Source organism: Vigna angularis, chromosome 1 (assembly GCF_016808095.1).
Source record: "Vigna angularis cultivar LongXiaoDou No.4 chromosome 1, ASM1680809v1, whole genome shotgun sequence".
NCBI classification, from domain to species: Eukaryota; Viridiplantae; Streptophyta; class Magnoliopsida; order Fabales; family Fabaceae; genus Vigna; species Vigna angularis.
The window spans coordinates 18,210,671-18,235,153 of record NC_068970.1 but is presented as its reverse complement, the minus strand read 5'-3'; the positions used below and the strand labels follow the sequence as shown (position 1 = coordinate 18,235,153).

The 24,483-nt window shown below is 34.3% G+C and overlaps 3 protein-coding genes across 12 annotated transcripts; 2 read left to right on the top strand and 1 right to left on the bottom strand.

The window, feature by feature from the left end:
* The first annotated feature begins 2,955 nt into the window (after positions 1–2,955).
* Positions 2,956–6,080, top strand: LOC108323813 (FRIGIDA-like protein 3). Of its 9 annotated transcripts, none has more exons than XM_052871885.1 (6): positions 2,956–3,055; positions 3,146–3,213; positions 3,305–3,358; positions 3,885–4,911; positions 5,135–5,310; positions 5,415–6,080. In XM_052871885.1, the coding sequence occupies exons 4-6, from the start codon at positions 3,915–3,917 to the stop codon at positions 5,853–5,855; spliced, it is 1,614 nt and encodes a 537-aa protein (XP_052727845.1). In that variant the 5' UTR covers positions 2,956–3,055; positions 3,146–3,213; positions 3,305–3,358; positions 3,885–3,914; the 3' UTR covers positions 5,856–6,080. The 9 variants fall into 9 exon arrangements, with proteins under 9 accessions (XP_052727845.1, XP_017412063.1, XP_052727846.1 ...); XM_017556574.2 differs by having other exon boundaries at positions 3,849–4,911; XM_052871886.1 differs by lacking the exon at positions 3,305–3,358.
* A 1,471-nt stretch (positions 6,081–7,551) lies between these two features.
* LOC108323819 (aspartic proteinase 36) lies at positions 7,552–14,731 on the top strand. Its single transcript, XM_017556586.2, has 13 exons — positions 7,552–7,967; positions 8,060–8,180; positions 9,474–9,901; positions 10,008–10,164; positions 11,256–11,338; positions 11,417–11,513; positions 11,628–11,700; positions 11,855–12,061; positions 12,256–12,380; positions 12,655–12,756; positions 12,825–12,919; positions 14,222–14,444; positions 14,536–14,731. The coding sequence occupies exons 1-12, from the start codon at positions 7,711–7,713 to the stop codon at positions 14,391–14,393; spliced, it is 1,917 nt and encodes a 638-aa protein (XP_017412075.1). The 5' UTR covers positions 7,552–7,710; the 3' UTR covers positions 14,394–14,444; positions 14,536–14,731.
* A 5,453-nt stretch (positions 14,732–20,184) lies between these two features.
* LOC108334605 (54S ribosomal protein L51, mitochondrial-like) lies at positions 20,185–23,193 on the bottom strand. Of its 2 annotated transcripts, XM_017570487.2 has the most exons (5): positions 23,032–23,193; positions 22,325–22,570; positions 21,655–21,829; positions 20,849–20,955; positions 20,185–20,580 (listed from the first exon to the last, which is right to left on the bottom strand). In XM_017570487.2, exons 3-5 carry the CDS (start codon positions 21,732–21,734, stop codon positions 20,408–20,410), a joined length of 360 nt encoding a protein of 119 aa, XP_017425976.1. In that variant the 5' UTR covers positions 21,735–21,829; positions 22,325–22,570; positions 23,032–23,193; the 3' UTR covers positions 20,185–20,407. The 2 variants fall into 2 exon arrangements, with proteins under 2 accessions (XP_017425976.1, XP_017425967.1); XM_017570478.2 differs by lacking the exon at positions 22,325–22,570 and having other exon boundaries at positions 23,032–23,190.
* Positions 23,194–24,483: the final 1,290 nt, after the last annotated feature.

The window sequence follows — 24,483 nt, the reverse complement described above, 5'->3', positions numbered from 1 at the left end:
CCTATTGAAGAACCAGGAGGACGATCAATCAATCAAATCGACAGATGCTAGGAGGATCACTCGTTTTGTTACGATCAACGATGACCTCTATAACAGAATTTTTTATGCCCCTCCTCAAGTGTTTGTCCAAGAAGAAACTTAGTATGTGATGGATGAGTTACACAACGATGTCTGCGGTATGCACACCAATCAACGAGCTATGAAGGCACGAGTACTGTGAGCATGCTACTTTTTGCCGACGATCAAGGCCGATTGTAATATAAATTTGTGGAAAGATGTAATAGATGCCAAAAGCATGAAAATGACATCAAGGTGCCTTCTTTTGAACTTCACAACATTGTCTCCCCCTGACCATTTGTGTAGTGGGGAATTGACATAATTGGTCTGTTTTTTGTCAGCACGACTCAGAAGAAGTTCACATATGGTGTTGGATCTAACAGTGCAATTTACGAGGCAACACACCCGATCATCGTCAACGGTCTTATTTTCAAGGACAAGCCAAATGAATGTAACAGTTCATGAAGCTTAGACACAGTTCATAGGGCGACACAACCATACATCGCCAACGATCATATTTTCAAGGTTGAGTCGAGTGGTAATAAACTCTTTTCACTTGTGGTCTTAACTCAATCTCAAGGTTCGAGGCCTATGTATTATATGTACCAGTCAGTGCATACCGATCCAGATAACATGATTGATCGTCCAAGCATGAAGGGGATTGATTGGTTGCCATCAGAATCAACTAATTATTTAGTTAATCTAAACAGATAAGTAATCAAATTTAAATAAAATTAGACCGTAATTAAGTTAAATCTAATAAAAAAACTCATAGAAAAAATTATAAATACAATTGTTAAAACTTTTATTACGCATTAATTATAATAATAATTACTGATTAAACCCAAAATAACTTTAAGATTGAAACACCTTTAGTATATCCGTGATCCTGATGAAATGGAAAACAACTTATCTAAACAAATAGAAAATAGCATTGAAGGACACTAAGAAATTGTTTTGAGTGAATATTAGAATCCTACCCGTGTTATGCCTATGTTTTTATACTATAATCATTTTACTTATACATTTTAATGGGCAAAATTGAGAAAAATAATCACGGATAAAAATTTTCATCATTGAAACAAATCTCTTAATTTTTTTTCACAGTTTAAGTAATTGTAAGTTGATTATGATGGGAAAGTTAAAATCTGATTAAATAATAAAATAAAATATTCATTACAAATGGAAGAATAAGAAAATTTATTATAACAAAAAATCTAAAACTGTAAGATACAAACGATAAAATATCAAATAATTTAAGTATGACGAGACCGTCAAATATTAAAATTAATAATTTTTTCATTATATTTTTTTAAAAAAATCATCATATTTAATCCATTTTTCATTCTAATTACTAAGATTTCATTTTAATTGTGATATTCTTTTTCTGTATAAATACTATATGTATATAAAAGTTATTAATATAAAAACATCCAAAGTTAATTATGGAGTGCTTTAGTTTTAAACTATTTATTATTAATATTTTCAATATTTTATAGCATCTCTTTATCCGCTCAAAGAAAAATATTATTTTTAACTATGATATTACTAAGAATTAGAACTGTCAAAATGAGTCATAACCCGCTAGTCAATCCGGTCTACCACGGATTTGAGTTGGGTTGGGTTTGAAAAAATTGTATTTTTTTTATACGGGTCAGATTTTAACTTAACTCATTTAAACCCAGTTCATGCGGGTTGAACCTGTGGTGGGTCGGGTTGGCCCACCAACCCACCTATCCACCTACCTAATTTTATTTTATTAAATTTTAATTTTAATTTTATAAAAAAATATTTGTTATTTTGTTTTTACTTGAAAAAATTATTTAAGTTCCCTATTTTCAAAATTAATTAAACCCTGAAAGTGAAATTTGTGAGTGAAATTTGTTTAAATTTAAATTATAGAAAGTTTACAATTTTTTTATTTAAAAAAACATGGTAATTAAGTGAATCAATGAGTTAACCCGTTTACCCACCAACCCGTAGTGGACCGGGCCAGATGACCCATTTTCACAACTCTACTAAAAATGATAATCTTTTCAATGTTATATGTATGATTAATATCCATTACGAACCGGAGGATATAATATTAGTAATCTCTTCTAAATTATTAATGAAAAACATCTTTTTATTAATAAGGTTTAATGCGAATCATTATAGTCAACATACAAAGTAATTTTTATCTTTATCTGAAAAAGTATTAATTTGTTATTTTTATTACAATTATTCTTTAAAAAATATATAATAATAATGGAAAAGTTTTAATTTCTGATAATCATTTTAAAATTCAAATCAATCACGATTTTTTATTGATGGAAAATAAAAAATAAATTAACTCGACAACACACAACAATTAAATCATTTTTCATTATAATATTAGGAAAATGCAACAATTAGATGTCAATTTTCTAGCAAGGTTGAAACTTGGTCAAAATCACACTATATTGGAGGGAGTTAAAAGTTGAATAAAATTGATTCATCTAATTTGTCTCTTCTTGCTTGAAGGTGTTGGTTCAAGTACAAAGTTTTTCGGTGGAATATCCTGTTCTCAACTATTGAAAGCTATCTATGCTTAGCTTAAATATATAATTTTAGATTATAAACACGTTTTTACTAATTCAATTAAATAAAATCAAATGGTTAGACAATAAATATTACATTTTCGAGGTTTTTTTTTTGTTGAATGTAAAAAATCAGACAATAAGAAAGAAAAAATACAAAACAATTGTTTGAACTAAAAGAAAAAACGTGGAAAAAATTATTATTAATATTTTTATTTTATATATTAAAAACAATTTTCCACTTTAAGTAGCCAATATATTATTTTATGTAAAAAAAATACAAAAACATAATAGTATTTAAGAAATTCAATTATTTTTTACACTTCGAACTAAAATATTCGACTGTTGAAACCCCATTTCCGTACCCTATCCCTGTTTTCTACTTTTCTTTCTTTCCGTCTGTGTCCTTTTGGTTCTTCTTCCCCACCTAGTGCCTCAGAGTAAGTTTTTGAATCTCTAATTTATCGGAATTGTGCTTAATTTTTCAACTTCCAAGCTTCGACTCAGGACGCTGCGAAATTTCTAATTAGGGTTTAAACGAAAGCTCGCTCAAACATACTGTTCGTTTCGCATTACAACGAGTTTCTCGCATCAAAACGTACGGTATTTCTAATAACCTAAATCACCCCTGTTTCTTATGTATTTTTAACTGAACGTTTGGATTTCTTTTTTCCATTTTCATTCCGTAGTAGGTAGATTTCAAAGTTCTGCTTGAGAAGGAAGGGATTCAATATTTTCTTTAGGTAAATATTTGATATTTTCGTTTATGAATGTCAAGGAACTGCAAATGCGCTGTGTTGTGTCCTTAGTGTTATTGTGACATCGATTCAAAACCTTAAAAGTAATAAATTACCATTATTATTTCTTTTGAACCGTCTGAAGTTTGTCCTATTCCATTAACAAGTGGAAAGCATATACGTAGGCATAACATTACCAAATTGTCTGAATGCACCTGATAAACTAAATTATGGCCATTTTGATATGCAAAACTTAAATTGGTTTAGGTTAACGGTCGATGCGGGTGTGAAGAGGGAGATGGTAGGTACCCTTAGGTCGATAATTATGAAAAGAAGAGCGGTCTTTAATACCCCAGATTCATGTTTAGTTCGGATTGCGACATGAGTATGCGGTCTTTAATCTGTCCCATTCAAGAAACTGCTGTTTATTGTCATTCTCATGTTATTACTATTGTTTGTAATAGTTTTTGACCATTAAATTGATCTGTTCTTGAAGTGCTGTTTGCTTGGCTGCATGAATATGGGTGTCAAGGAGCCGGGCGAGGAAATTAATGTACAGTCTATGATAGAGCAGCTTGCTCAGGCATTTCTTGAATTGGAAGCTCTAAAAGGGGAGTCTGAGAACAAGATTCAGTGGGTTGAAATTAAGCAACATTTCAATGACCTTGAGATAGAATTGGGTAAGAAACTTGAAGAATTCAAAGCTAAGGAGAAGGAGTATGAAGCGAAACAATTAGAAGTGGATACACTACTTGAAGAGAGGAAGGCTGCGGTTGCTTCAGAAGAGCAAGACCTCTTAGATCGGTTGCAGGAGCTTAAAGATGCTGCTGTAGCTTCCATTGTAGAGGCTCATGCAAATCACCGGAATGCAGCTCTGGAGTCTGTGTATGATGGGGAGAACAAAGATAACAAGGTAAGCAGCTCTCTTGGCGATACAAATTCCTCAGAGGATGATTTTCCTCATGAGTCAGCTGAAAAGTATGAAAGTGTGGCTGTTGAGGTTAGGCCACATCCAGAGCTGACACAATTTTGTGAACAAATGGATGCAAAAGGTCTTCTGAATTATATTGTGGAGAATAAAAAAAAATTGTCTGTTATTCGTGAAGAAATTTCTGTTGCATTAGCAAATGCAACTGACCCTGCACGATTAGTGCTGGATTCACTGGTGGGGTTTTGTCCCACCAATGAAACTTCCCAACTAAAAGATAAAACGGGTGCTGCCCAACAGGGCATGTGCAAATACTACATTATAATTTTGGAAGCCATGGCCACCTTATTGGCAAGGGCTAACCCAGGTGCAGATCACTTTCTGAACCCTGAAACCAAACAGCAAGCCAAAGCAATTGCTGATGAGTGGAGGCCCAAGTTAGCTAGAGCAGATATTGGTGCTGCCAATGGAAATTCATTGGAAGCAAAGGCATTCTTGCAGCTTATTTCAACTTTTAGGATTGCTTCAGAGTTTGATGAAGAAGAACTCTGCAAGCTTGTACTTGCAGTTGCTCAGCTTAGGCAGGCTCCCGAGCTCTGCCGCTCTATTGGGTTAATTCAAAAAATTCCAGGTTGGTGTTCTTTTAATAAACTGACCTGTGATGTCTGCAATGAAGGATTGCCCTTTCAGATATCATCCATATATGCTAGATAAGCAGTTTTCTTTAGGGGTCAGTATAGCTAGATTGTTTGACATAGAGTAGACACGCGGAACAGAGGATTTTTCATGCCAAGAGTAAATATGATTATTAGATGTTGATTATTCTAATCTTCTAATCTTCATTGTTAATGCAGTTGTTGTAGAAACGTTAATCAACAATGGGAAACAAATAGCAGCTGTACATTTTATTCATGCCTTCCAGCTTCAAGAAAGCTTCCCCCCTGTGCCCCTTCTGAAGGGATACCTCAAGAATAGAAGGAGAAATTCACAAGTGAAGACTGGAAATGTGCGTGATATTGCCAGTGCAAAGGTATGCTTTGTTGCTTGACTCGGATTCTGATTGAGTTATTGTCCTCATTGATTTTTCTTCTGCATTGCTTGTATTGTTATATGTGCATCATCATTTACTCGCAGAATGATGCCAATGCACAAGAGCTTGCAGCACTGAGAGCTGTAATAAAGTGTATTGAGGAATACAAGCTTGAATCTGACTACCCACTTGATACACTTAAGAAAAGGGTTCTTCAACTAGAGAAATCGAAGGGGGACAAAAAGAGAAGTGGAGAGTTTAGCAAACGCCCTCAATTAAAGAGGCAAAGACCTAATGAGAGATACTTTTCACTCCATTCATCTGCTGTTACTGCCGCCTCAACTGTTGCTTTGGGTAGGCAGGTTCCGCATGTTAGGGCTCCATACGCAGGAAATCCCGATAGGTATCCTCATGCTGGTACAATCACATACGATTACCAAGTTCCAGGCCAATCTATATACTCTGGACCAGCCAATGTACCTCCTTCTAACTATGGTCGTTATATGGGTACTAGTTTGCAATCCTCGCACCAGCCATACATGTGACATATTACATCCAAGAATTAGTGGTAAGACTACAGACATGAGAGCGACCCACTCATTAGTATATGTTACCCGTTTTCCATTGAGAATTTGTGACAGGGCCTCATGTATGTTTGTCAGCAAGCAACTAGTTAGTTTTTGTTCGCATGCTCAGAGTTTGTGTTAATGGAAAATCAAACTCACCTGTACTGATTCTATCCCGACATTTAAAATGTACCTTTTTTGTGATTTCTTTAGGTTCTAATGATTCCAAAGGGCTGGTGTACTCCTACGTTTTCACCCAATGGTAACATGTTGAATCAAGTATCCATTATATTGATATTTTGGGAAACAAACAAGCTGTAGCATAAACCTATGCTTTATGTGGTTTAACGGAAAATACTTGGAAATTTTTTCTCTAGTAAGATCTGTATACGGTCACATATGGTGGATGAGATGACCAAATTAGCAGGAAGTGGAGCTTGTTACTCGAAAATATTTTTCAACAAAACGACAAAATTGAATTTCTTTGCCGGGTGATTTTGTACTTGGACAAGTTTTTTGGTAATTGATTTTATATTATAACATGCGACATTGAAACGTGACGAGTTGGTTTATAATTAGAAAGAGTATTTTCAGTAGTGCGCCAATTTTCTCTCTCTTGCCATGTACGCAACCAATGCCTTGAACTTCGTCTGGCACTAAATAATGCGAAAGGACAGTTTGGCTTTTAAATCGGAAAAAGGACATACAAGTTGTGGCTTGTTTCTTCGGGAATTCATCTAGCTCCAGAAGATTTTTTTATACTTCTTGGCTTGAAACACACTCAACAAAAGGAGTGAATTTCCACTTTTTGAAAACGTCAGTTGATGGTTACTTCAAATATAAAACAAATCAAGAAGTTAGGTTGGATTTCTTTTTATAAATATTTAAACCAACAATAAATAATTTAACTTAATAGGTATATGAAATATTAATAAGTAATTACTAGCTAACAAATATTTGATCATTTTTTTCATCAATTATTTTAATTTTTTCTTCAACATTTCCTAAATCTCGATTTTACCATAGCTGTTTTATCATCTAAGAGAGGGGAATTAGGGGGATTACTAGTTAAAAATACCTCTAAGGCCTTGTTCTTTTGAGTGGATTTGAGGGGATTTAAGAGGATTTGAAGATAAATTTTTTTGTCGTTTATTTGAGTGAATTTGGAAGTAAATGAGAATGAATTTGGAAATAAAATTTGTGAGAATTAGTATAGAATTGTATTGACGTGACAAATTAAAAAAAATTATTTTCAAATTCATTCTCATCTACCTCCAAATTTACTCAAATAAACGACAAAAAAATTTATCTTTAAATCTTCTCAAATTTCCTCTCTCAAATCACTCAAAAGAACAAGCCCTAAGTGTTGTCAACTTTTCACCCAGTTATTTGTCAATTACAAGAGTAAAGGTTTGACTTTATTTATTGACTTTTTCATCCTGTTATTTAATTGTAAATTGCTGTATAGAGTAAAATTATTGGTTTTTATAAGTAAATTAAAGGTAAAATTTTTAATGTTGTCAATTTTTTAAAATTAAATTTGTACTATTTAACTGAAATGGAGATAATTAAAAAGGGGAAAATAAATAAAATAAACCAAAAAAAGTAAAATCCTAAAATTAAAATATATAAAAGTGTAACGGAAATAGAAACGAATGAATATGAATATCTCAACCTTTTCTTGAGTTACTTCACTTCCCTCCTTTCTCCAATTCATAGAGACACAGACTCCCCACCATTCTTCATTCGTCTCTTTCGCTCCTTTCGGTCCGTTACCGCAGGAACAACCATAACTCGGATCGTGACTCGCTCGACGAGCCCGAGTCAGCAACTCATGGCACGGGCATTCACTCACTTCATCCTCATTACGTTTATCACCTTCTCCCCATTCCTCCAACTCATTGCCGGCGACTCCGCGTTCCTCCGAAACGGCCACAACGGCGCTCGCACTGCTATGGTCCTTCCCCTGTACCTCTCCTCACCTAATTCCACCACGTCAGCGCTCGATCCCCGTCGCCAGCTTTACGGATCCGAGTCCAAGCGCCATCCCAATGCGCGTATGAGACTCCACGACGATCTCCTCCTCAACGGGTAAACCTTTTACGTCGTCGTTTTTCGCACTCCTTCTTCGCTTTTGTTTTTATTTGGCAGAACTCGGTAATTGAAGAATTGAATGATTTTAGGTACTACACGACGCGGCTTTGGATCGGGACTCCTGCGCAGATATTTGCGCTTATTGTTGATACGGGTAGCACTGTTACGTATGTTCCGTGCTCTTCTTGCGAACAGTGTGGCAGGCACCAGGTAATGCTTCATTGTGTTTTTTAATTTTTCTTTTCTTTTTAATTTGCGTACATAATAATGTTTCATTATGTTGTGATGGGTGATAATGTTGGTTATCTGTTTTAAATTTTTTTCCTTTCCTGACACATCCATGCCTGGGCTATTTTGGATACTGAAATACTGCAAATGGAAATTTTAAATTTAATTATATGAAAGAATTGCTTTAGGATAATGTGCATGTGGTGTAGGCTTTTGTAAGTGTAATTGCGCTACCAGTCAGCATGATCTTGGTGAGAGTTAAAATGGAAAGGAGTCAAATGGGGGAGTGTAGATTGATGGCATATTTGGATAAAGTAGAAGTCTAGATACTGATTATAAAATGCTTCATTCGTATCATTCTTTCATTTTCTACTTTTCTATGTTTACGTATTGCACCGACACCCTCGGGGTAGTATGTAAGGCTGGGAAATAAGGCAACAACATATGTGGGCTTACAGCTTCGTTTGCCTTTGTCTGTTTGTTACCGGAGTTATTGGTTATGATTAGATCTTTGAAAAGACCTACTTAGGTTAACATGATAACGCTTTTACGTTTGTTAGTTTTTAAATAGGAAAGAGATAAATGAACACCTAGCACTGGCCCAACACTCCTATTTTCTTTTTCTGAGTCATAACTGATTAAAAATGGAAGAAACAAAAAATAATAATAAAGACATAGGTGGCTTTTGTTGGGATCTTTGATAAAATGAGTGTTCTGTTTATCACCACTCTATAATATGCTCGTTTGGTTTATGATTGGGATTTGGTGTCTGTTTGAGACCTTGGTTTTGTAGGGCTATAGAAACCTATTTGGAGGCTTTCATTCAATATTAGCCTTCAAATTTAGGATTCAGAAAAACTTGGTTGTTGTATTTTCATATAACTAAGCCAGGCCAACAAAAATGCTTATATCATCATCTGGAAGTAGTAGGTCATGCTAAGGTCGTGCAGAGATTGCTCTAACTGATGATTTTCATCCCTATTAATGCAGTAGAATAATTGTGCTTCCATTGTGTTTCTGAATGCTATCATTTTCTGGTACGATAAAGAGATTAAAGAATCACATTGTTTAAAACTTGTTGTACCTATACATTTATAAGTTGTTACCAATCCAATTTATCTTAAATGATAGTGGATTGGATTTGCGTGTCCAATTTTGTTTTAACAGAACCCAAGAAGACAAAAGAATAACTGTTTTAAATTTATTGTTTCTATGAAAGTCCATTAACTTTGTCTCATGTAGACTGGACTTGTGTATCCCATTTTATCTTAACAGGATCCAAAGTTTCAGCCTGATTCATCAAGCACCTATGAACCTGTCAAATGTACAATGGATTGCAATTGTGACGGTGAGAGGATGCAGTGTGTGTATGAGAGACAATATGCTGAAATGAGTACAAGCAGTGGTGTCCTTGGTGAGGATGTCATATCCTTTGGAAATCAGAGTGACCTTGCTCCACAGCGTGCAGTTTTTGGCTGCGAAAATGTTGAGACTGGTGATCTTTATAGTCAACATGCTGATGGCATCATGGGTTTGGGTCGTGGAGATCTTAGTATTATGGATCAACTTGTGAACAAAAATGTAATAAGCGATTCATTCTCACTATGCTATGGTGGAATGGATGTTGGAGGGGGTGCAATGGTTCTCGGTGGCATATCTCCCCCATCAGACATGGTCTTTACATATTCAGATCCTGTGCGCAGGTGTGTTACAAAATTCTCATCTTGTGGATACGAGATGTGATGCATTTTCTTAACAAATGCATTTTATTAATCTCACACATTTACTCTAGTTTCGGGGTGGCGACAGTCCATATTACAATATTGATTTGAAGGAGATACATGTTGCGGGGAAGCAACTGCCTCTAAATGCAAATACTTTTGATGGGAAACATGGAACTGTCCTGGATAGCGGTACAACTTATGCTTACCTTCCAGAAGCAGCATTTCTTGCATTTAAAGATGCAGTAAGTTCCTTTATAAATATTTTTGTATGAAGTTGGAGTTTCATTTTATAGTTTGACCTCTCATTTTCTAATTTTTGAGTTTCATGTTATTAGGCATATATAATTAGATAAGGTTTTAGGAAAAGCTGGGCTGTTTGAAATGGACGAATCAAACTAAACTTTATAAGCTAGCTTGACAGGGGGAGGGGGTGGATTCTCAACTCCAGGTCTTGTAAGAGTATTTTGGCAATGTTCCTTCCCTGTGGGCCATCATAATACCCTCTATGCCGTCATTGACATTTGGAGTGTTGTGAAGTTTACGGTATTGGAGGAGGGTTATTTAAGTTAGTTCAAAAGGGGAAGATTGTTTACGTTTTATAAAGAGTATTTAGGCCATGTTCCCAACCAATGTGAGACCTCTTAATAATTGCCAAGCACAAATACTGTAAGAGTTATCTTGAAATATGTTGGGGAAGCTTGGACTTCTCTGTTGCATGAAAAGGAACAACCTCTACATGCTGAAGCTGTTGGTGATGAATCATAATATTGCTTCTCAACATATTCTGGCATTGCTGGGTGATTAATGGAGTTGAAAGACTTGAACACCAACACTAATTTTCTTGATATTTTTTAGGAACTTCTCGGGAATTTATCTGATTGAATTTGACAGTTAAGTCATTTAGAGCTTTTTCCCCCCCTTTTTTTTTATGAAAACCATTGCATGTATAGCTCTATGGATATCTCATTGAGTTTGGATGGTTTCTCAAGTATTTGGTACAGATTTTAGTGTCAGGATTTTGAATACTAACCCTTGACTTCTTTCTAGCAAATGGGATGCCAATACTGATACTGTTTAACCTTTCCTGAATAAGTTTTAAAGGTTTTAAGAATCATCAATAATTTTCTTCTTTTGAATATCATAGTATGCATTTCATGCTCATAGGCATTTGCTGATTTATAAATAATTTGAAGAATCTCCAATTTGCTGATTGTAGGCTTCATTTGACAATTTCTTTGTATGTGGTCGCAAGTGTTTTTTTCAAGGCAAAGTTTGGCAGCAAAATTGTATTTTATAGACTTGATGACTCTGATTATACTTATTTGACTTACAGATATTAAAGGAACTTCAAATTCTCAAGCAAGTCAGTGGTCCAGATCCAAATTATAATGATATATGTTTTTCGGGTGCTGGAATGTATGTCTGTTACGATAAGAGTTCACATTACTCTTTAATTGCAGTTTACATTACAGCTTGGGTTTGCTTGTATTTCAGTGATGCCTCCGAACTCTCTAAAAGTTTTCCAGTGGTTGATATGGTATTTGGAAACGGTGATAAATATTCATTGACACCTGAAAACTACATGTTCCGGGTTAGTCATACAAGACTATTAGTAGCTTTAGCTGTGTTTGCAGGCTGGTGCAATTGTTATCAAATGTTAATGATTCCATAATCCCTACTTTTCATGGGGCCATTCTTTATGAAGCATTCAAAAGTGCGAGGAGCATATTGTCTAGGGATTTTCCAAAATGGAAAAGATCCTACTACTCTGTTAGGAGGTAACTTATTTGGTTTTTGAAACTTTATCTATTTCACGCTTCTATACTTCATGTGAAATCTTTTTCCCTCTCTAATTTTTTATTATATGGCTAGCTTCTGTGGTATGTTTCAGCAATTCTTTAGTGATAATTCTCGTCATTTTTGTTCACGTAGGTATTGTCGTTCGAAACACTCTTGTAATGTATGATCGTGAGCAGGAAAAGATTGGTTTCTGGAAAACAAACTGTACCGACTTATGGGAAAGATTACAGGAATCCGTTGCCCCATCACCATTACCTCCAAATTCAGAAGCAAGCCCTCCAACCGAAGCATTAGAGCCTTCAGTTGCTCCATCTTCGTTGCAGAATGAAGCTCCTCCAGGTATTATGAGCTGCTAGTCTTCAAATGCGTTTAAAAGTATATAGAGATATCATCTGCTAATATGGGTTATATCAGGCTTTGTGTATTTATTAACATTTTTCATTGACCTTTTAATGTCTTAGTAATTAGTGCAATTTCTTTTGATGTGTGGACTCATTCATGACGAATGTACTTTAATAAACCCAAATGTACAGGTGAACTCAAAATTGCAAAAATAACAATGTTAATTTCCTTTAACATCAGTTATGTGGATATGAAGCCTCACATTACAGAATTGGCTGGACTCTTTGCTCATGAGTTAAATGTTAACATTTCCCAGGTTAGAAATTATTACTACATGGCATGAATATTGTTGCGCTTAATATATTTAAGTTCAATTAACAATTTTTATAAAGTTAAAATGTGTTTGATTGAAAATATACGTGTACATGGTACAGCTAGTTTAGGTAGGTGTGGATTTTGGTAGAGGTCCCAAGCTTAAGGCTCTCAAAATTTGTGGTGATAACTTTCCGAAGTTCCCAAGCGAACTATACATTTTCAGTCAATTTACTCTGCTAACGTGTTTTTTTTTTTACTTTGAGGAATGTTTACAGGTCCACTTACTGAATTTTACGTCTTTTGGAAATGATTCCCTCAGTAAATGGGCCATAACCCCAAAACCGTATGCTCATTATATTTCTAACACTACTGCAACGGTAAGTTGACATTTTTGCTCCCTGCATTTTTATGAAGACTTCCCATTTGATGGTGATTTTCTATACAGAATATAATTTCCCGGCTTGCTGAACATCGCATTCAACTTCCTGACACCTTTGGAAATTATGAGTTGATTGATTGGAGTGTTGACCATCCATCAAAGTAAGGTTTTTCTTCAAAGAGAAAAAGCCCTAAATTGGGAATGTTATCCGTTCCATACCGTCTGTATTTGTTGTGTTTGTTTTTTCGTGCATTAATTCAGTGTGTAACCCTTGCTTTTTATTGTGCATGTCTGATATATTTCCTACCCGTAGCATTGATTCAAGATTGAACAAATTGCTTTCTCAATTTGAAGCTGTGGAAAAAATCGTTTTGGATTTTAAATAACCTCTAATCATGGGCATGATACAGCCCTTTATTCTTTTTCTTCTAATTAGTACAGTAGGTTTCAAAGATACTTTTACGAAAATACAAGTTTGATAAAAGAGATAGCCAGGAGAAAAGGTTTCGGATATAAGGGTGGACAGCTATGAAGCAACACTTCAAAAGAGTCTAAACAGTACTTAGAAATATAAAATATTAAGGAACTCTGTACACGTTTTAAATTTAACACATCGGACAATTTATTTTTTCTTTTCGTTTAAAGATGAGCTCCTCGCCTCACACTTTCTGGATTTGCCCCATATGTTTGTATATGGGTTATAACTACTTTATGTATTTGTAAATTGTGTTTTTTTTGGCCTGTTTGGGGTTTACGGTCCCGGTGTCTGCATATTGTTGCCTTTTTCAATGCACAGTTGAGAGTTCGAACATTAATCTGGCTTTAATCTTATGTTTTTTAAAACATTATAATTTTTTAGTATATTGAGCAAATTAATGAGATAAATAAGCTTTGAAGTGGATTATCTCCATGCCCCTGGAATTAGATAACACGTTATTCAGTAGAAAGTCCCAACATCTCAGTCTCGGTTTTTTTATTAATTTATGATTAGGGCTAGGCTTTATTTAAAAATGCTTGTTCTTTGACCTTCTGAGAATGATGCCTTCTCTTCTGCCTTGGGTAGTTTTGGGATACCTTTTATAGAATAGAATATCCTCTTCCGTTGGAAAGCTAACTTTAGCAATTCTCTCCGTTGCTATAGAATTTGCTGTTGTGGGCCTCACTGGTCTTTGGTGATATTGCTCTTATTTTATTTTTTTTCCCACATAAAGGGCAGACGTGTCTCCGGCACACACTTGTTGAGCAGAAATTCTTAGTTGACATTCCATTTAATTGGCGGGTGCAATGGCATTGTGTGTAAATTTTGCACAACCATGCATTTGTAGATATTTTTTATTTTTATAATATTGAACTGAACGGCGCTGCTTGGCAGTGGCTATCTAAAATTTCTCGTTATTGAATTCGCCTTCTCAATATATATAACCGCTTCAGATATTTATAAACGCTTGCCTGTAATGATGCAGGAATTGGTGGCAGCAATACTTCTGGGTCCTGGGTGTAGCTTTTCTGTTTGCATTACTTGTAGGACTGTTAATATCAGGAACGTTCTTAATTTGGAGAAAAAGACAGCAAAACTTGCACTCATACCACCCAGTGGATGCGGCTGTTACCGAGCAAGAACTCCAGCCATTATGAGCTAAAGCTCATGCTACTGCTTTTTAATATCTTACTTGAGAGTGTCATTAGGTCAGTGGCATAGTCAACTATTATCAAGATAGCAATTTATGCAAACCATATTCACTCAACTGATGAAGGTTTCTTTTTTCAAATAAATCAGGTTGTCACCACGATATCCAGTGATCATTGAACCCCCTGATAGAGAGGTACATAGAAATTTCTCTAGATATATCATCATCTGTAAAAGCAATTTTGTTTGTGAATATTGTAATATACTGGTGAATCAAAGGGTGGCGTCATAAGGTTGAAATACACTTTCATATACTGTGTAATAGCAATTTCTACATTTCGTTTAAGCTGTTGCTTTTGACTGAGTTATGTTCTTATTTTTAGTTTCTGCTATTCTCGACTGGGAATACTGTCAAAGAAATTAGACTTCAGATTAAAATTTAGAAACCACTTTTACGAATCCATGATAATAAATTCGAATGTGCCTAATGAATTAAAAAATTGTTGAGGGTGAATCCCTACTTTAATTAAAATAAACATTTAGTCTACTTCATTCTTGTATTTCTTTTAACAAGCTTCTAGGTGAACACAATTCATCTACCAAAAGTGGATATTTGGAAGATACAACAGAATCTGTTATTTGGAAATAAACGGCATTTCATGATCTTGTACGCATGCTATGCATAAAAAGTATGCACAAAAAGAAAAGATACCTGTTTGAGACTCTACTTATATCTTGAAAATAGTATGCATAAAAAGAAACGCTATGAAAAATCAACCATAAAAACAGTTTTTAAAGAAGCCCTGTAAGTAATACAATATATTTTTTTAAATCTGAGTGTAATCATCAATTATTTAAATCACAATTAATTGAGTAAAACACTCAATTTAGACACTCAATTAAGAATTAGTTGCATGAGTCTTTAGGTTGAATTTACATTTGAAAGTTCATCATTAGGGACAGCACGAAATTTTCAAAAAGCTCAGCAAAAAAATGACTTTCTTTTATAATCTATTTTAGTTATATTCAGTTTTAGTATTCTCCCGCCTTCGCTTAGTCTAAGAGGATCATCCGTGTAAAATTTGACCACATTTTATGTCTGTTCGCTAAGAAAAAATTCATAGCATGAATAGAAACAAAAATGGGAGTATTTCATAAAACAATCCCTTTATTTTGACTCAATTTTGTTATCGGATGATCCAATTGTGCATCACACCGTAAAGGAAATAAAAAATTATTCCTTGCCTTCAAGCTATTTCCTAAACTTTCTTTAATTCTTTGTTTTTTTTACCATTATTATTTTCTTTTATTTAGTTTCAATGTTGATTTATAATTGAGTTTATCTTTTCAACATTTAAATTTCACCGTGTTGTTTTGTGAAGTAACTACTATATATTTAAGATGGATTTTTTTTTCAAGAGTTTCTTAAATATTTTTTTTATTATAGTAATAGTTTTTGCAATCTTCATAGTGTAATATCATTTTTAAGAACCAGAAACAGTCTTCTCGTAATAGCAAAAAATTTCAAAAAACCTTAAAACATTCATACCTTATTTTTCACTTTTACTTGATTATATTTTAAATAAATAAACTTTACATGGTTTTCCTATTCATGCTTTTATTCTAGGTTTAATAGGTTCGGAGGTTTCTATATTTGCGGGTTCGTTTCAATTGGGTCCTTCAATTTTGGAAGTGATCAATTGAGTCCCTAATTTGGTCAATTTGATTCAATGATAACATTTTCGTTAAATGCAGTTAACGACGTTAACTTTTTTAACAGGTGGCAAGCTGAGACATCCAGATGGCACCGTTTGAGCTGTATAGGTGTATTTTTAACATTTTTAATTGTTAAATATATTAATAAATAAAAATATAATTTAAAATCGGCAATGGCACTAAGAAAACATGAATGGGTCTCTCCCTCTTTCGAGATTAAAGACACAAGCTCTTCATCTTCCCAATACAGATCATTTTGAAGCAAAGCCAAAGGAAAATATTGCAACTTTCTCCCAGATGGGTCATCATCGTTGATCTCACACTCAGCGTCGTTCGCATCGAAATTCTCGTCGAAGGTGTCACGCTCTTCGCAGAGAAGCGCATCGAGGATGGAGGGAGAGTGGTGTTGTGCATCGTCACTGAGAGCCATTCTCTTCAAAGATTCCAGAAGTCACCAAGGAGGGAGGGAGGGGAAGGAGGATCATCTTTCTCCTAATACTGATCTGATTAAAAATAAACCAGAGGGGGGCTTTTTCATGATTCTTCACTTAAGAAAGGGAATGTTCCCCTACTCTAGAGGCCTTTCTCAATTCGTAATGCGGGAAAACCATCACTCACAACCTTAGGGAAACATTTTACTCTCAGATCACAATTGTTCATTCCTATAACCCATTCCAATATTGTCTCCCATCCTCCGTTGCCACACCAGGACCTTCATCCTCTACCTGCACTACACAACGAGCCACAAAGAAATAGAAACCAGTCATCAGTAAAAGAGGTGAATTTCCATAGCAAAAGACACATAGAAGACATATTCATGGCCTCAGATTCGAAATTTCTCCTCAATTGTTCTCCAAATATAGCTTCATGACAGATATTTTAAGTTCACCTTCATCATCCTAACAGCGGTCATCTTCACCAAGGTACCATTAATCTTCTTCAAGCAATATTCAATGACAATCCAAACCTTCCCTCCCACTATCCCTAAACCTCGACTTCCCCAATTTCATTTCGATTTCGCAATTCCAGAAGACAATGGGCTTTCAGCACTTAATTTTATTTCATTTTCAACTTTATCCTTACTTAAAAACGTGTTTCCACGGTCAAAACAGAAAATTATAGGTATAAAAATATACCTAGAAAACAAGTAAAACCCATTCACGGTGCCACCGGGATGCCTCAGCTTGCCACATGTTAAAAAAGTTAACGTCGTTAACTACATTTAACGAAAATGCTATCATTGAATCAAATTGACCAAATTAGGGACCCAATTGATCACTTCCAAAATTGGAGGACTCAATTGAAACGAACCCGCAAATATAGGGACTTCCGAACCTATTAAACCTTTATTCTAAGAAACAATTTCCTATATGAGAAAATTTTTTTCTTTAAGTTGAAGAAATTTAACGCATCGAGTAAAACATTTCAGGTGATACATTCCTTCAAATTTTAGTTTATTGAAGATAGAAACTGCTTAAGAAAATCATATGCGCTAACTGAAATGTTCCAGGAAGCTAACAATTGAAGAAAAATTCCGTCCTTAGGAAAGATTGACAATTTAATAAGGAAATTGTTGAAATGTAATGTTATTTTGCTAATATTCTCTTTTATGTGTATTCAACTTTAGGGTTAAGATTTTTGGCAAGTGTCTTGCCTCCTATTGTATTTTATATATTTACATAAAAAGAGAAACTATTTAATGTATTTTCTTAAGATATTTTTGTATGTCAGAAGGGTATAAATGTTATTCTTTCTTAACTAGAAGGTATTATATGTTTGTTGATATATTACTTTCTTTCAAGATAACTTTTTTTCTTGTTCTGAGTGAAACATCATCTGTTTAACATGTCTTTCTTGTCTCATCCTGTGATTCATTGAATATTTCTTCTTCCTCTCACACTCAAAGCTCAAAGTACAAGTGACATTGTTCTACCACCTTTTCTCACATTTCCATATGTCTATGTTGAGCACAAATCACTCCTTCATCCTTGCTAAGAGATACTTGTGACTCAAATCCTTCACCCATAAATTCACATAACATGAATCCTCATCCTTATCGCCTTCTCTTGACTATAATTATACTAGGCCTATTATACTTAGAAAATGTTGATTTAAAAAATATTGATTTACTCGTAATTTATATTTTGTTAATAATTTTTTAAGTTATCAATATTTGTCTCCTTCATATTTCTTTTGTTTTCTCCTTGTTCACTATTATTGTTCCTAACAATGTTTGAGACACTTAGTCATCCTAAATGGAGACATGTTATAATTGATGAAATGCATGCACTTAAAAAAAGTGATACTTGAGATCTTGTCCCTTTTGCTCCTAGTATGGGTTGCAAATGGGTCTATCCTCATAAGGTTGGTCCTATTGGTGAAGTAGATTGTCTCAAAGCTCATTTAGTAAATAATGGATACATTTAGATTTATGATCTCAACTATTATGATATTTTTCTCCTATGACTAAGATTATCAATGTTCGCCTTTTCCTTGTGGTTATCATTTGTTATTGATCTCTTCACCATCTTGACATTAAGAATGTCTTCATAATGATTTAGAGTAAATTTGCATGGATCAACCTTCTAGGTCTGCTACTCCAAATGAGTCTAGTTTAGTTTGTAAATTACATCATTATTGAATTACTTCGAGCTTGGTTTAGTAAATTTAGTTATATTATCACATTTTTGGACTGAAACAAAGCAAGACAGGTATTTGTATTCTATCATTATACTTCTTCTGTGAAATGTGTTTACCTTATGTTCCATTACATGGGATGATATTCCAAAAGTTGCTTAATAATAAAAGAAATTATTAGCCACTTCCAAACCAAAAGGTTTTCATAATCGAAAATATATGCTTATATTGAACTGGCACAATCAAAAGAAGTCATGATCATTTCACAAAGAAAATGTGTTATTGATATTTTGGAGGAGACAAGTCTAACAAATTGCAACCAATTGATAGACCCTTGGACTAAAATCTTAAGTTAATGAAAGATCAAGATTAACTTTTTTCAAACCTGGAAAAATGTAGAAGGTTGGTAGAAAAATCAATTTATCTTACTATAATTAAACTTGATCCTTCTTATCAATGGGAGTTGAGTTAATTTATGTAGACCCATCACATTGATCATTATAACGTAATGATTTCACATTCTCGTATATATAAAAGGGAATTTGAGTCAAAGATTATTGTATGATAACATGAAAAATACTCAAATGTATTGTGATACGGATTGGGATGATTGTCCCATTGACAATAGATCCACAAGGAACCTTATATTTTGAAAAAGTATGAAATAAAGTGATGTTGCTTTATCTAGTGCAGAAGGTGAGTATAAATCCATGACTCTAGTTACATGTAAACTTGAAGATGAGTATAAATTCATTACTCTAGTTACATGTAAACTTGTGTGGATTAAACAACTCTATTAAGAGTTGATTTTGTGAAAATGAGTTGTATTAAGAGTTGTATTGTGATGAAGAGAAGTTGTTCATTGTCATTTTGTTACAAAGGAGTTATTGTCCGAAGGTCTTATTATTGAGTTTATCAACTCTAATAATGATCAGCTCAGATACATTCTCTGACTAAATCTCTAAGAGGACTTAAGATTGAGTTTATATGCTTCAAGTTTGATACGTGTGATTTATATCTTCCAACTTAATGACGTATGTTGAAATACAATGTTATTTTGTTTTGTATGTACCCAACTTTATGTATAGGGTTTTAGGCAAGTGTCTTGCCTCCTTTTCTATCCTATATATTTACGTGAGAAACACAAACAGTGCAAGATATACACTGTTTTTCTATCCTTCACATTTGTTCACGTAAAATCATTGTATTGTGGCTAGCTTTACATGATATCAGCTTGATCATAATAGACTTCTTCGTGGTTCCAATATTTTTGTGCAATGCTACTATAGTCTTGCCAAAAGGGTCATAAGCATGTAGCCTTCACGATCATTTCCAAAAAAGAATCTTAAGTTTCAGAATCTTAACAGATGCCAATCAAGATTATTCAAGACCCAAATTATGAACATTTCAAAACCAACTTAAAAAGGTCAGAATTAAGCTGGTAAATTTCGAATACGAAAAGATTCATTTATTTATTTATTTATAAGTTCTCATTAGCTTCATGGTTGGGAAGCAAACAATACAAACCAGAAAAGAAAAGAAAAATGTCTTCATACAGAAAAGGAACTTAAGAAAAAATTGTGCCGGATGTGAGAACTTATACCCATTGGATCAAAAATTGATTAAATCACCTTAAGTAGAGGAACTTTCTCACAGCCAATTATCTATCTTAATATTCCAGAGCAGTTGTCCAAGTACCTTGCACACTAGGGTGCTTAGTTACGTGTCTTGTCCTCAATTTCACCACCTTCCTTCCCAACGCATTCCTTAGCCTAGTTGCGTGCAAATGTATGTCTTCTGGATCCATATTCTTCACACATATCACTCGCTGATTCTTGTTCTCTGCATTTCATAAGTTAATCATCAATCACAACAAAAATGTATTAAGGCAGGTTTGGATCTTCTTTTAACTATAGATGCTATCTATCTTTCTCTCTAATGCATTAATCCTGCGTAGTTTGTCCACTCATCCATTGTAATAATAGAGCTAAAATTTCTCCTTTCCTTTTACCACCCAGCATTCAGTCCCATTCGACATCGCATAAGAGAATCATCCATTACAACTAAGAAAAACTAGTAACAAAGCTACAAAAGAGCACAGGAATCTTACTGTAAAATCCCTTCAGATGTGGATGCTGACCACGAATTAGCTCAGTAACCACCTCTAATTGAGGATTCTTCTCCTTAAATGCTGGCAAATGAGACTCCATAAATGCCCTATCAATTATTTAAAACTAAATTGAGAATACATTGTTCAAAGCAGGAGAAAATATTATCTTTAACACTTTGGTTCCTGGCCTTCAATACCAGGAATAGTGCAAAGCCATCAAATGAAGAATTGAGGTAACAAATTGTAGTTTGTAATTCATAAATTTTCCCAGTTTGAGGTGAAAATGAAGTTCAACATAAAGTTCAGTTATTAAGTAGGCATCTAGGTTTCCAGACTTGAATTTTACTAGTTACCAAAATCGAAGAACAAAGATAAAGCTTGCAGTCTAAGGAGAAATGTGATCAAACAAGGGCAACACAATATGTATTCCAAAGAACAATAATCTAATTAAAAACCAGTTATTAGAAGATAAGCTAGCTATTATGTAAGACTGTCAGCAATCTCAATTGCTCAGTCCTGGAAGGAATATTTATTCATTTATCCACTCATTAAATTGCATATTTTTTATAAAAGTCAAGACGATAAAAGATTTATGAACTATTCCACTACATCGTTTCAAAACTCCCAATATGGCCTCATATTTTTGCAAATTTGCAATGTTATAAACAAATAAAGAGCTTTGTAGTAACTTAGAAAACCTATAAACCCAGATGCCCAACAAATAAAAACTTATTGCTCCCAATAACATGAATATGAATATAGACATAAATACATTAGATGAAAACGCAGTAAGAATGTATATGTACCTTATACCTCTGCTACTTCCACCCCAGTTGCAATAGCTGACAACCAGCTTGTTAAGTTGCCAAACCCCTCGCAAAGCCATATGCAAGTTTAATTTCGCAAATTGCCAAAATGAAACTAAGAGGAATGACAATCTTCTGCAAATGTGAGCGTCTCAAGGAAATGAAGGCAAATTAGCTGCAATTAACATTGGCAAAGCATATTAGCTCACTTTAACCAACGAAGTGACAAAAAGGGGGACAAGATGGGTTGGCCCATCTTCTTTTGGAAATGGGTTAAATATATTAACCCCTAGTGTTTTGCAAATTGGCGGGCTAGCTTGCCTAAATAATCAAAAATCGAAAGAAATAAAAACAGATAAAAATATAGATTAAACAAAACCTCATGCAGACCTATGATTAAGAAGTAGGAATGCAGAACAAACATAAACATTAAATAAGATTCCAAGTCACTCACTGAGAGGCATATGTAAACTGGGAGAATAAAATTAAGAGTTGCATCATTCATGAAAGGGTTACTTTATTCAACTACTTTATCAAAGTGCTCAAAACCATGATAACGTGGTAAAAGAATCTAAAATAGTCAAACTTGATTTATGTATGCAGTATACATATGATTTTATTTCTTTGAAAATATGAAATAATTAAGGAAAAATTGTGTGGAACTCAGTACCAAACCGATCACAGCTAATGAGCTCCCTGCATTAAACCCCATATGTTGTGTCGAAATCAAGGGGCAAGTTTTCACATCAAATTGGCAGAGAACAACTGTATAAATTTGAAAATTGAGAATGCCATCTTGTGGAAAGAACTTCACTGGTTTGCTGATCACTCTTCAAATTTCAACTAAAAACACAATAGTTTTCTTCATCCACAAGAGTAAGAATACAAACAGAACATTTCCTCGAGTCCATCATAACTTCAAAAAGAAAATACCAATGAGTCAACCAACCCAGCCATGCAAGAATTTGCAACTTCTAGTTTGAAAATCCAATATTTCATTTCAAAATTTCAAGAAAATCTGAAACATGATTTAAGCTTAAATAGGGTGAAAATGTTCCAGTACATGGTTCTAAAAAATCCTCTTCCCGAAGTCACATACGGATAGCGAACACAGAGTTTAGAGGGTAGATATTGAAGATAGGAACAGAGAAAAAAACATGAACATGAACTTTGTATACTGTTAATTCTTTTAATGAGAGTTCGATAACTTTGTTACACAATGAAATTCACAGATTTAATTCCAAAATCATCATTTGAAACCAGGGGCACACACCTTCCAAGGTTTTCAATCAAACACAACCACAAATCCAAATTCAAATCATAGATTAAGTTGTTAAGATGAAAGACCGAGTCAACAAAACAGGAAACGTAAGTTACCGGAGTGTGTCGGATCCAACCTCTCGCATGTACCTTCCGTCGTATGTGAAGTAACTCCACTGGAATAAGAATGGCAAACTTAAACCCTAGAGCGATTCAAAAGGTTTAAACCCGTTCACCCGGATTTAGATCTGGTGTTGTAAAAACTTTGTTACACTAAGTTACTGCCTAAAGTTACACCGTTGGATATGATATTTTTTAAGCGAAATGATTTTTTATACTCAAAGAATCACTTGGCATCCTATTTTTAGAGGTAAAATACTCTTTACAAAAATTGTATTTATAAACAAAATTAAAAGATAAAATAATGAATGTTAACAGAGTCTAAAAGTATTTTAAATGTAAAAGTATCATGATCCATTTTTTGGTGGTTGAAATAGGAGAGTCGTACCCTCCACCACCATCATATACTTCCTCCACCTCCCCATATTATTTTAAATACAATTATATCCTTAAGTTAAAAAGATTTTTACTTTTACTCCATTTTAAATAATTTGAAACCCTAATTTTACTTTTCGAGCACCCACCCACGGAACTCTCTTCCCCTTTCTCCATTTTCGTTTCACCTCCCGCACTTCCATTCCTTTTTCTTCCCAATTTTTTTTGTTTGAAAGCTTCCATTGCCGCCGTGGTGTGAAGGAGCATCGCTGCCGTGGTGTGGAGGAACATCGAGGAACGTCTAGAGCATCAACCAGCGTGAGGAAGTATACATCAACGGAGATGTAACCTAATAAAACAAACTCTAAAATAAAAAACGTAACCTTTAAACCGGGAGGTGACATCTTCAACGGATGTCAACATCCGTTTAAGGTAAAACGGATGTCGACATCCGTTTTTCCTTAAACAGATGTTGACATTCGTTGAAGGATGTTGACATCCGTTGAAGGATGTTGACATCTGTTGAAGAATGTCACCTCCGTTTAAAGGTTACATTTTTTATTTTAGGGTTTTATTTCAAGGTTTATTCGAATATGAAGAAGCACTGCACCACTCCACGCACTGCACCACGAGAGGGAGACTGCTTGATAATTCTTTCCACCACCACCAACCTTTGCAACTTGTAGTATCTCAAACGACGAAAGAAAAGTATTTTACTCATGTACGAGACTAGAATAGGTTATTAATGAAATAGGTTGTGAATGGGTAAAATTAAAAAATAATAACCCTAAAAATAAAATTTTACTAAGGGACAAAATAGTAAAGGAGAGGTGGAGGGAGAAAAGTGTGGTGATGGAGGGAGCAACACCCAAATAATTATTTCATTGTGTGTATTGTTTGATGAAAACATATGTTGAATTCACTCTAATACTCTTTTTATTATTGATATGATTTTATTAATTGTCTTTCTGTAAGAGCCTGAAAATGTAAGGCTATTGGGTCCTGCAGCCTGGCCCAAGGAGCTAAGGGCACTAGGACCTCAGAATAGGCCTCATTCTCCAACTCTGATCTCAT

Coding starts and splice junctions, on each gene's coding strand:
- LOC108323813 (XM_017556576.2), top strand. CDS start 3,867: ATGAATATGGGTGTCAAGGAGCCGGGCGAGGAAATTAATGTACAGTCT. Junction 4,912..5,134: donor GTTAATTCAAAAAATTCCAG/GTTGGTGTTCTT, acceptor TTGTTAATGCAG/TTGTTGTAGAAACGTTAATC. Junction 5,311..5,414: donor GTGATATTGCCAGTGCAAAG/GTATGCTTTGTT, acceptor ATTTACTCGCAG/AATGATGCCAATGCACAAGA.
- LOC108334605 (XM_017570487.2), bottom strand. CDS start 21,734: ATGGCTTTGCGAGGGGTTTGGCAACTTAACAAGCTGGTTGTCAGCTAT. Junction 20,956..21,654: donor GGAAGTAGCAGAGGTATAAG/GTACATATACAT, acceptor AATAATTGATAG/GGCATTTATGGAGTCTCATT. Junction 20,581..20,848: donor ACATCTGAAGGGATTTTACA/GTAAGATTCCTG, acceptor TATGAAATGCAG/AGAACAAGAATCAGCGAGTG.
- LOC108323819 (XM_017556586.2), top strand. CDS start 7,711: ATGGCACGGGCATTCACTCACTTCATCCTCATTACGTTTATCACCTTC. Junction 7,968..8,059: donor GACGATCTCCTCCTCAACGG/GTAAACCTTTTA, acceptor GAATGATTTTAG/GTACTACACGACGCGGCTTT. Junction 8,181..9,473: donor AACAGTGTGGCAGGCACCAG/GTAATGCTTCAT, acceptor TTATCTTAACAG/GATCCAAAGTTTCAGCCTGA.